This window comes from Mytilus galloprovincialis, chromosome 3 (genome assembly GCF_965363235.1).
Source record: "Mytilus galloprovincialis chromosome 3, xbMytGall1.hap1.1, whole genome shotgun sequence".
Classification (NCBI taxonomy): Eukaryota; Metazoa; Mollusca; class Bivalvia; order Mytilida; family Mytilidae; genus Mytilus; species Mytilus galloprovincialis.
Genome location: NC_134840.1, coordinates 56,017,926 through 56,030,885, shown reverse-complemented (window position 1 = coordinate 56,030,885; position 12,960 = coordinate 56,017,926). Strand labels below are relative to the sequence as shown.

The 12,960-nt window shown below is 32.2% G+C and overlaps 1 protein-coding gene across 1 annotated transcript in view; it reads right to left on the bottom strand.

Annotated features, from left to right (window-relative positions):
• Positions 1-1,500: 1,500 nt before the first annotated feature.
• The window catches only part of LOC143068384 (DNA-directed RNA polymerase II subunit RPB7), a 30,841-nt gene continuing 19,381 nt past the window's right edge, over positions 1,501-12,960 (bottom strand). Inside the window, exons 7-8 of the mRNA XM_076242391.1 lie at positions 10,937-10,970; positions 1,501-1,733 (exon numbers count right to left, since the gene is read on the bottom strand). Coding sequence (XP_076098506.1) covers positions 1,720-1,733; positions 10,937-10,970 — 48 coding nt within the window. The 3' untranslated portion in view covers positions 1,501-1,719. The remainder of the gene's footprint in view (positions 1,734-10,936; positions 10,971-12,960) is intronic.

Sequence of the window (12,960 nt, the reverse complement as noted above, 5' to 3'; positions counted from 1 at the left end):
TCTTTTTGAAATTTCCTAGTTCAGTATTTTTGTGATTTTCCTTTTTGTATTTGTCTTTAAAATGAACCCTAGTTCTTCAGTTAATTTCAGCAGTTATACATTGACCACTGACCTTTGACCTTAAGAAAAAATTTTTGGATGTGTTTCCTTCTTTCTATTAAGTACATTTTTAACCAGCAAAGAAATTCTATTGCATTGAAAACCAATATAAATATATATGTCATTGACCTTCAACTTAGACCTATGGAACTCAAAATGAAGATGCGTCTCTCTTTTCAAAAAAAAAGACCAACAGAAAAACAATAGTACATATGACACAACATCAAAAATAAATAAGAAGCAACACGAACCCCATGTAAAATGGGTTAATTAACTTACAAATGGTATAAATCTGAACTTATAAAATTAATTTTAGGTGAAGACTTTTATATGCTGCTTTTGTTATTACGTTCTTTTATTTTTATCCCACATACGCCTCCTCAGGCTCTATGCTCGAAATATTCCTAAAAAATTCACAAACTGAATTAATGCCTTTTAAAAGTACATTTAATCCTTAAAATTTCGAACCCAAACAGTTGTTACTTTTTCTTTAGAAATCAACCGAAAAAAGTTGGTCACTTAATGACAAAAAAAATATTTTTATAGCAAGCAATGTAATAGATAACAAGAATGTGTCCCTAGTACACGGATGCCCCATCTGCATCATCATTTTCTATATTCAGTAGAACGTGAAAATGGGGTAAAAACTCAAATTTTGGCATTAAAATTAGAAAGATCATATCATAAGGAACATGTATACTGAGTTTCAAGTTGATTGGACTTCAACTTCATCAAAAACTACCTCAACCAAAAACTATAACCTGAAGCAGGCCAGACGAAGGGATGCACAGAGAAGAAAATATCATGCCCATAAATGGGGCATATAGATATCTTTGCAAATAAATGGTGCTACGATTTCAATTTTGTGTTTTTATGAAGTTCTGACCCTTGGTGGCCTTACTTCTTTGACTAGCATTAAACATGCAATGTGTAATCTAAATCATTAAACAAGATTTATCTCAGAACTCCTTAATACTTCAAAGCCATGGCTTTTTAAGTTTTTTTTTGGATTTTCATATTTTTATTTTCAAATGAATGCTTAATCTTTATTGGGAATTAACATGCAAAGTTTAATATTTAACTCATTAACTATAATTTTCAAACTATCCAAATCACTATTGAAAGAGAAGACTTTTCTGCATCTTAGGACAACATTTTCTTGTAACAATATTTTTTCTGTCCCTAATACACATGAAATGTCCTATATCATGTCCACATTCAAGCTATTATCTAGAATTAAAATGTGATGGGTTTTACAGACCTTTAAAACCAAAAATAGTGAATAAAAATTGTTTTTGAAACAAATGCATATACTGGGAAAGTTACTACCAAAGCAGGAAATATATCATTAATTCATACAAAATTTTCAGATAGATTCATAGCAATATAAAGTTAATAAGACTGTTTTAAAAGCTTTATTTTTGTCCTGACTGGACGAGGCGTATTACTATATTTTTTTAAAACAGTAATAATGGCTGTACAAAATTGTTCTTCAGTAATGTTTACATTTAACATGTAACATTATATACATTATACACATGAATAGATCTCAGGATTCCTCCCTCTGTCAACAGTGGTAGCTGCCTATTCTGAACACACATCTGAACATAAAAAACATCCTCAACTACACAGACCTGAAATAAAACAAAATACTTTTTAAAAACAATTCATAAATTAGAAAAAATGTTTTGCAAGCTTCAAAATATCTGGTTTAACAATGCAAATGATGAAAAAACACTAGTCCATCCTTTACTTGACACCAGAATATAACAATGAGACCTGTTCTATTGAGAAGGCTTCCGACCTGTATAAACATTTGTTAAGTATTTCACCTGACAGAAGTTTGCTACATTCTTAAAAATTTTATATGTTGGTTTATCCTGCAAGATGGTACCTTGGTTTATCCTGCAAGATGGTACCTTGGTTTATCCTGCAAGATGGTACTGTTATGAAATTGTAATTATTATGTTTATTTATGTTGGCCTAATTTGTGTTGTATGGCCTGATAGTTGTTTTGCAATGTTGTCAGCACTTCAACATTTTGATGTATATTTGAATCCCACTGTATATCCTATTCTTGTTTATACTGATCATAATCCTCTCACCTTCATGCATAAAATGAGAAACAAGAATCAGAGGTTGACTAGGTGGAGTTTATTGTTACAGGAATATGATGTAATTGTAAAACATATTAAGGGTAAAGATAATGTAATAGCTGATGCTTTATCTAGAGCTTATTAAATCACTTTGTATATATTATGTATTTTTGTTCATATTATTCATGATAAGTTTTTGTTACACTAAAACTTCTTTTAAGGGGGGAGGTGTTATGATATTGTAATTATTATGTTTATTTATGTTGGCCTAATTTGTGTTGTATGGCCTGATAGTTGTTTACCAAATAATCTTATAACTGTGCAGTTTAGGAATCACTGGAACAATCACAGAATGATTGGAACTTTCTAGAATGATCCTTATAAAAGATGCGTAATTTAAACTTCTACGTTATTCCAGTAACTTCCGTTGTAACTTTCCAGGATTTTCCACAATGTTCCATTATAGAGTGTTCTAGAATTTTCCATGACAACACTATATATACAGACACTAAAGTTAAACTCTCATAATAAAACTTGGACATAGACATTGATAGACATTAGTATTCACAGCATTTGGATTGACACTTTTATTCTACAAACAACATCATACTGGATTGTGACATTAGTAGTGAACGTAATATTCAAATTGGATTCCGAAAGATTTCCGGATACAGATAAAGATAACAGATTGGACTCATATTTTGACAGTTAAGTTAACAGTAATATTTGTGTAATACCTTTTGTAAACTTTTGTATATTAAATGTTGTTAAATTTTACTATTGATTTGTGTCTTTTGTTGGCTACAATTTAAAGGCGATTTCTGGCCGTTACAGAAATTGGGGGGCTCGTCCGGGATCTTAAAAATATTATATTCAAAATTTGTTTAGTATTTTTATTATTACTAGCCAACAAAATTCTACAAAATGGCATTTGATGCTGGTAAATTTTTGAAAACGCCAGACCTGGAGAGTTTTGATAATTTAAAGAAAGAGGAATTAGTGTTGCTTGCTAAAGAACTGAAATTAGTTTTTAAAGTATCTATGAGAAAACAAATTATAAAAAATTTGGTTATAGACAAATTAGTTGACGCAGAAATTTGAGGTGAAGAGGCTCTTGAACTTAAGGTCGAAAATATTGACGCCTTTAAATTAAAACAGCTTGAATTAGAACATGAACTCAAACTAAAAGAACTGGAAATGAATTTGAAGGAGATGGAGAAAAGAAAAGAAGATGAATTTAAATTAAAACAGGCAGAACTGGAAATGAAGGAAAGGTTAGAAATGGAGAAAAAAGAAAAAGAAGATGAATTTAAATTAAAAGAACTTGAAATGAGAGAAAGGCTAGAGATGGAAAAACTGAAAATTGAAATGGTCAAAGAAGAAAGCAACACTAAAGTCCAGTCGAAATCAGATTATTTTGATGCAGCAAAAAATATACGTTTGGTTTCGAAATTTTGTGAAAAAACAGTTGATAAATATTTTCCACAGTTTGAGAAAATTGCTAATAATTTGAAATGACCAATGCCGTATTGGACTACGATGCTGCAAAGTGTTTTTGAGGGTAAGGCAGCTGAAATATACTCCGCACTTCCATCAGAAAAAAGTTCTGATTATGACACTGTGAAACAGGAAATTTTGAAAGCCTATGAGCTAGTACCAGAAGCATATAGACAGAAATTTAGATCTTATAAAAAGTTTGATTCGCAAACCTATGTGGAATTTGCTCGGGAAAAAGAAGATCTATTTGATAAATGGCTTACTTCAAAGAAAAAAAAACAATTTTGATCAACTAAGACAATTGATGTTATTAGAAGAGTTTAAACAATGTGTTCATTCAGAATTAAAAACACATTTAGACGACAAAACTGTTGAGTCAATACATGATGCGGCTGTAATTTCAGATAATTATACTCTTTCACATAAAAGAAGTTTCAAGAGTCAAAATGTTAATACTTCCAGTGGAAATTACAAAAATCAAAGCACTGAGCGTACTGATAGTAAGCCTGTTCCACAGAATAAGAGTCAGTCCAGTTATAATATGTCTAGTCCAAAATTTGATACTTTTGAGAAGAAGTCACTGACTTGTGCTTATTGTAAGAAGATTGGTCACCTGATGGCTGATTGTTTTAGACTCCAGAAGAAGAATGAACGAGATAATAAGCCAAAGACCAGTGCTTGTACGACACCTTATATTACCAGTACATTGGAATGCCCTGCGCGTCAGGCTTTTAAGTCCAGTTTTTGTGATTACATGGAGGAATACAAACCCTTTATGTCTGATGGGTTTATTTCTATTGTTGATGATACCACTCTTCAGCCTATTAAGATTTTACGGGACACTGGAGCTTCTCAGACTTTATTGTTAGAAGGTGTGTTGCCTTTGTCCGAGAATACTTCTGTTGGTGCCTCCGTTTTGTTACAAGGTGTAGAGTTAGGTTGTATAGATGTTCCTCTCCATCGTATTTATCTGAAGTCAGATTTGATAACTGGACCAGTTGTTGTAGGTGTTCGTCCTAATCTCCCTGTTGAGGGTGTTACCTTATTGCTAGGAAATGATCTAGCTAGGAACAAAGTGGTTGCTGAACCAATTGTTACCAGTGAACCGGTGGTGGATGTTAAATCACCTGAAGATGATGCTGAATTGTATCCAGCTTGTGTTGTTACTAGGGCGATGGCTAGAAAACAACAAAATGAGAATTTGCAAGAAGACAAGTTTGATTACATGGACCTTTCTGACACTTTTATAGCTGATATTGAAGATCCTGGTAACTCAGAAAAGGCTATTATAAAACCACCTAGTGTTAACAAAAAAGTTATTATGCCATGGCCAGATGTAAACAGCCATTCATTAGACCGAAATAATTTACTCGAAGAACAACATAAAGACCCTGAGGTTCTTCAGCTCAGCCAGAGGGCTCAACCACAGGAGGAAGCAGACAAAGTGGCCGAATGCTATTACCATCAGGACAGTATTTTAATGAGGAAGTGGAGGCCTCCTGATGCTACCCAAGAGGAGGAATGGAGAGTGGTGTACCAAGTGGTGGTGCCTAAAGTTTATAGACAAGAAATTATTGGTCTTGCCCATGACACCCCCTTGGCTGGACACTTAAGTATAAGGAAGACTTGCCTTAAGATCTTGCAGCATTTTTACTGGCCTAAACTTAGAAATGATGTTGCAGAATACTGCAAATCATGTCATACATGCCAGGTTGTTGGTAAACCTAACCAGAAAATACCACCAGCACCACTTCTGCCTATTCCAGCCTTTGACGAACCTTTCAGCAGAGTTCTAATTGACTGCGTTGGACCTTTACCAAAGACCAAAACTGGAAATGCATATTTATTGACAATCATGTGTACATCTACCCGCTTTCCTGAAGCTATTCCGCTCAGAAATATCAAGACACCTACTATCGTCAAAGCTTTGATCAAATTTTTCACATTAGTAGGACTTCCTAAGTCTATACAGTCCGACCAGGGATCAAATTTCATGTCAGGTTTATTCCAGCAAGTCGTGTACCAGTTAGGGATTGCTCAGTATAGATCAAGTGCGTACCATCCAGAATCTCAAGGTGCCTTAGAACGTTTTCATCAAACATTGAAGAACATGATTAGAACTTTTTGTCTTCAATTTGACAGAGACTGGGATGATGGAGTTCACTTTCTACTTTTTGCAGTCCGAGAGGCTGTTCAAGAATCCCTTGGATTTAGTCCCTTTGAGTTGGTATTTGGCCATACTGTAAGGGGACCGTTAAAATTGATTAAGGAAAAGTGGCTTACTGAACATACTGACTTGAATCTTTTAGACTATGTATCTAGATTTAAAGAAAAATTGTACACTGCTTGTCAAATCGCTCAGAAAAACTTAAAAAATGTACAGAACAAGATGAAAATATGGTATGATAAAGATGCCAGGGACAGAGTTTTTGAGCCTGGTGATAAGGTACTTGTATTTTTGCCAGTCCCTGGACATCCTTTACAGGCTAAATATTGTGGTCCTTATACAATAGAGAGTAAAATCAATGATTTAAATTATATTGTAAAAACTCCAGGTCGGCGTAAACAAAACAGAGTGTGTCATATTAATATGTTAAAAGCATATTTTGAGCGTACTAATGAATGTGAGAGTAAACCAGTTGCCACTTTAGGCATGGTTAAATTTGAGAACAGTCATGACAAACCAGATGTAATTGAACCACCTTTTAGTTCTAAATCTTTGGAAGAGACAGTTAGATTGAAAAATTCAGAAATTTTGTCAAATTTAGACTCAAAACTTGCACATCTGTCTTTTGATCGTAGAGAAGAAATAAAAATTTTGGTATTTTCTTTTAAAAATCTTTTTCCAGATGTGCCAAACAAAACCACTGCAGTTTGTCATGATGTTGATGTAGGAGATGCTTCTCCAATTAAGCAACATCCTTACCGGCTCAATCCACTCAAACTTGAAGCTATGAGAAAAGAAATTAAATATATGCTTGACAATAATATTATTGAGCCGAGTAACAGTGAATGGAGCTCTCCTTGTCTCCTTGTGCCAAAACCAGATAAAACCTTTCGTTTCGTGACTGATTTCAGAAAATAAAATTCAGTCTCAAAATCTGATTCCTATCCGATTCCAAGGATAGACGATTGTATTGACAACATTGGTCAAGCAAAATTTGTGAGCAAATTTGATTTATTGAAAGGTTATTGGCAAGTTCCATTGACACAGAGAGCTCGTGAAATATCAGCTTTTGTTACACCAGATGGCTTATTTCAATATACTGTAATGCCATTTGGCATGAAAAGTGCTCCAGCTACATTTCAAAGAATGATCAATAATGTTATAAAAGATTTAGACTGTTGTTATGCTTATATTGATGATCTTATTGTATGTAGTGATAGCTGGGAACAGCATTTAACACATTTGTATGATACTTTTGATAGATTGTCACATTCAAATTTGACTGTTTATCTTGGTAAAAGTGAATTTTGTCAGGCCACTGTTGATTATTTAGGGCATACAGTTGGCCAAGGTCAAGTAAAACCTATTATGGCTAAAGTGGAAGCTATTTCCAAATTTCCACCTCCTACAATAGATAACAACTTATGAGATATTTATTCCTGTAAAATCCTGTTCAAATTTTGCTACTGTTGTTCAACCATTGACTCATCTTTTACGAAAAGATTCTAAATTTATCTGGAGTGAAAATTGTCAAAACGCTTTTGAAAATAGCAAATCACTTTTAATTAATAGTCCAGTTCTGATAACTCCAGACTTTGAAAAACAATTTAAACTTGCCGTTGATGCAAGCGATGTAGGAATTGGAGCTGTTTTATATCAAGAGACAGATGATAATGTTGAGAAACCTATATCATATTTTTCAAAGAAATTAGATAAACTTAGATTCAACTATTGAAAAAGAGTGTTTTGCAATGTTGTCAGCACTTCAACATTTTGATATTTGAATCCCACTGTATATCCTATTCTTGTTTATACTGATCATAATCCTCTCACCTTCATGCATAAAATGAGAAACAAGAATCAGAGGTTGACTAGGTGGAGTTTATTGTTACAGGAATATGATGTAATTGTAAAACATATTAAGGGTAAAGATAATGTAATAGCTGATGCTTTATCTAGAGCTTATTAAATCACTTTGTATATATTATGTATTTTTGTTCATATTATTCATGATAAGTTTTTGTTACACTAAAACTTCTTTTAAGGGGGGAGGTGTTATGATATTGTAATTATTATGTTTATTTATGTTGGCCTAATTTGTGTTGTATGGCCTGATAGTTGTTTACCAAATAATCTTATAACTGTGCAGTTTAGGAATCACTGGAACAATCACAGAATGATTGGAACTTTCTAGAATGATCCTTATAAAAGATGCGTAATTTAAACTTCTACGTTATTCCAGTAACTTCCGTTGTAACTTTCCAGGATTTTCCACAATGTTCCATTATAGAGTGTTCTAGAATTTTCCATGACAACACTATATATACAGACACTAAAGTTAAACTCTCATAATAAAACTTGGACATAGACATTGATAGACATTAGTATTCACAGCATTTGGATTGACACTTTTATTCTACAAACAACATCATACTGGATTGTGACATTAGTAGTGAACGTAATATTCAAATTGGATTCCGAAAGATTTCCGGATACAGATAAAGATAACAGATTGGACTCATATTTTGACAGTTAAGTTAACAGTAATATTTGTGTAATACCTTTTGTAAACTTTTGTATATTAAATGTTGTTAAATTTTACTATTGATTTGTGTCTTTTGTTGGCTACAATTTAAAGGCGATTTCTGGCCGTAACAGTACCTTGGTTAATCCTGCAAGATGGTACCTTGGTTTATCCTGCAAGATGGTACCTTGGTTTATCCTGCAAGATGGTACCTTGGTTAATCCTGCAAGATGGTACCTTGGTTTATCCTGCAAGATGGTACCTTGGTTTATCCTGCAAGATGGTACCTTGGTTTATCCTGCAAGATGGTACCTTGGTTAATCCTGCAAGATGGTACCTTGGTTTATCCTGCAAGATGGTACCTTGGTTTATCCTGCAAGATGGTACCTTGGTTTATCCTGCAAGATGGTACCTTGGTTAATCCTGCAAGATGGTACCTTGGTTTATCCTGCAAGATGGTACCTTGGTTTATCCTGCAAGATGGTACCTTGGTTTATCCTGCAAGATGGTACCTTGGTTTATCCTGCAAGATGGTACCTTGGTTTATCCTGCAAGATGGTACCTTGGTTTATCCTGCAAGATGGTACCTTGGTTAATCCTGCAAGATGGTACCTTGGTTTATCCTGCAAGATGGTACCTTGGTTTATCCTGCAAGATGGTACCATCTATATAATCCAATAACCACTAATGGCCCTAAATGATAACACTTATAAAACCAAACTAATATCTACTCATACACTTATTCATGAAAATAAAATATATACTATTGAAATACGGTATCTTATTGCAGTAGAGATAGTGGTGAGATTCTTAGAGACAAAATTGAGATTTGGTACTTAGTAAAGTGTAATGAATCATTAACCATGGTGGTAAATCATTCAATAAATATTGGCAATCTAGCTTGACTTAGATATCAGGACAATTAATCTGACCAGACAAAGGTCTTCACAATGTCAGTTGATTAATAACTAGAAAGTCAATTCTAACATTAACAAATAAAACCACACTCTATATGGTATTCTTTTTCATGTTATCTTTTGTTTAATACCATAAAAGTACAGTAACTTCCATTTCAAGTGAAAATCTATTTAAAATAGAAAAGATCTGAAATAAAGTGCAGACTATTATCAATAATTAAAGCAACATTCACCAATAGAGAAGATACGTTTTCTTAACTATGATTTAACGATTAGTTTGAAATTGCATCTTTAACTTTCTGTCTAACATTGATTTATGATGAAGCATGACAATTTAACTTTTCTTTAAGTGATTGACTTTACCACCATTACAAATAGCATTGTTCAAAAAAATAAATTAAATTTTTTTTACCAGATAGTGATTATTCTGTGCTGTGTCTATCAGGATAAAGTTGAGTAATTCTTATATCATTAAATGTCTTTGAAATAATTCACTTGATGAACACTATCAAATGGACACTTCAAGTATAATTTGCTTTCAAATTGACATTTCCAGTATCATATGCTTGGACACAGACATTTGCAATCTAAACTAACAGGACACTTTATATTACAACAAAACTGGATTTAAAAAGTGAATCATCATTTTACTATTGCTCTTTCATTATTGATTGAACAATAAAAATATCATGTTTTGAAGAAAAAAAATTTGTATCTCATAAAAAGCTAATTGCCCCTTTCAATGAAAAAGTAATTAAAATCTTCTTTAACAGCATTTCAAAATAACAGCTAAATAAAATTTCGAACAATAGCTTTTAGGTTTCTGCACTGAACCAATATCCATTTGCCTATGATTGCACCATTTCAAAGTTTGCTTAAAGGCAAGGCTGCAGTCAAGTAAAATCTTCTAATCATAACATATAAAACAGAAAGTTTTATACCTCTCAAAGGAGATATAAACACAGTTCTGACAATCTGAAAGCTTTAATGATGTAATTTTTTGTTCCAAAGCCATTATGAACACCTCTAGGTCAATTCTTAAGAACTATTTAGAACATCTCTGAGTAAATGTTCTATCTTGATTTGCCTGCGTCTGATGTGTGACATTTATAGTAATGTCAACTTGTGATTTATAACTATCTTTCATGTTAATGCTATGATACAATTATAGTCAGCTTTCATATAGTAGTATTACATAAATATCAGGCATTCAACACTTTTATATGACCCAGATTTATTCTACTAGTCCTGGCAATTTAAATGGCAGACAAGAGGAGATAATAAATTAGCTATAAAAACAATTAGTTGAGAAAAAAAATCTTGAGGTTGAATATAAAAAATTTGACATACTAACTTACTAATAATATATTATACAAATCTTGATCAAATTTAAAAAAAAAATAATTCTGAACATTAAGAAAATATTGTCAACTTCTTTTAAAATGCCAGATTATTTGAAAATCTATACTAAGCACTTGCAATCATTAACAATCATGACAATGGCTAGTATGTATGGTATATCTAACTTAAAAGTTCATAAAAGATTTTCACAGTTATTCATTGTATAGTTCATGTGCATCTGCCTGAAATACCATAATTTCTCAATTCCAAGAGACAAGTAAATGTATCAACATACCTAAGTAATCATCCATTAATGTTCCGATGGCAAACTGAAACGAAACAAATACATAAATAAGATTGATGTCATGAAAAGTACACTACAAAAAAGACTCATTCTTTATGCAAGCTATGTAATATTGACATCATATTAATTTTCACAAACATACAACACGTTTTCCCTTGATTTCTCTATGAGACATAAATCAACTTAAATGTAGATACGATCATTTCGATGTATTTAACAAGTTCTTATACAGATATATGAATTACTAATATTTACTTGTTTTACATTTACTTTTCAGAGATATTTTAAGATAAAGGCTTAAGCATAATCTGATTTTCATATGCTTGCTTTACATCATATTAATTCACGAAGCATTTGATCAGTATTAATTGACATCTAGTTATCAACAAGGTTAACTTTACTTTTAAATCCTTGCTGGCCACTTCCAACCTGACAGTAGTAATTTTTTAAATATAGAACAGGTTCAACTTTATTTACAAAACATTTACCCAATTTTTATAATAATTCTGATAAAAGAACAGAGGTCTAATGTCCCTTGCATTGCACATGTTTTATCTATCCAAGGTCCAACATGCACAAGTGCAATAACTAGCAAGAATTGTACATACTAGAGCTTTAATAAGACAATGTTCCATATAATAAATATTTCCAAGAAGCATAACTCTTTTGAATATTTCTGATCAGCACTGATTTCTGAACATGTCAAAGAAATTCAGAAATAAACCTATAGTTCAAGTTTCTTAAATTCTGGCAAGTGAAGATTGTACACATGAGAGAGAAAACAATGCAATTTTTAATATAATGTTTCTAAAGCACATAACTGTTTTAAAAATTATTGATCAGCACTGATTTTCTAACTTGTCCAAGACATTGCTGATTTTAGCATATGAGGCCAAATAAAAAAGTATGTGTGGTTCCAGTTACATCTGAAAAAAAGTTAGGGTAGGTAGGTAGGGATTTTTTTTTATTTTATGTTTTTTTTTGACATTGAGTCTATGGAAGCAACATTCTGACTTTAACAGTGCTTATTGAAAAATGACAATAAAATCTTTAGGGTAGGCTATTTTTAAGCTGAAAAAGTAGGGACGGTACGGTTACTGGAGTGGAACCACACATATATTTTTATTTGGCCTGATATATAAGTTTCATAATAATCTGGCAAGAATTGTTCAAGTGAGAGCAGTAACAAGACAATTCAGATGGATGTCTGACGTTAACGCATTGGACAAGGGACAAAAAACTTTCAACCAAATTACTTTTATATGAGATACCAGTTTCAAGGGAAAAACTTAAACTGACATAAAGTGACAAGTCATGCCTATTTAATGTAAAACAAGGAAATCAAATAAATATGTACTTTAAACAAACAAGACATTTAAATAAACGAAAGTTACGAACACCAACAGCTGATACTCAAGAAAAAGTCTACCACTAATGCAGTCAGAGATTTATCTCAAGGGAACCAGTAATGCATATTTATCTCAAGGGAACCAGTAATGCAGTCAGAGATTTATCTCAAGGGAACCAGTAATGCATATTTCGTGACTTGAGAACTTGTTTAATTTATTTTGTGCCCACATTCTCATTTCACAAAACTAATCTGATAAAATCTGAGACAAAATCACTAAGACTTTGTAAATGTGTCCAACATATTTCACATAAATGGTCATTCAATAAACTAAATTGTAATCTTAAAAATTTCTTAAATTTTCTTCACATCATAATCATGTCTAAATCTATTGTTATTAGTTTCTTTCAGGAAAAAATGTAGAATTATTTGGATTTATCATGCTATCCAAGAATCATTATCATTTTCATAGCATGTTGTGATGTTGTCTAGACAATAACGTGTTGGAAAATCTTCTCCTGCACATACACCATAACATAAAAGAGGTGGTTCTGGGATGATTTTATAAAACATTAATTACTATTGCCACTTAAAGTGTTGATAATCAATCCTAATATTCTTAGATAAAAAATAATTTCTTTAGATGTTAAATGATGAATTTGTAATT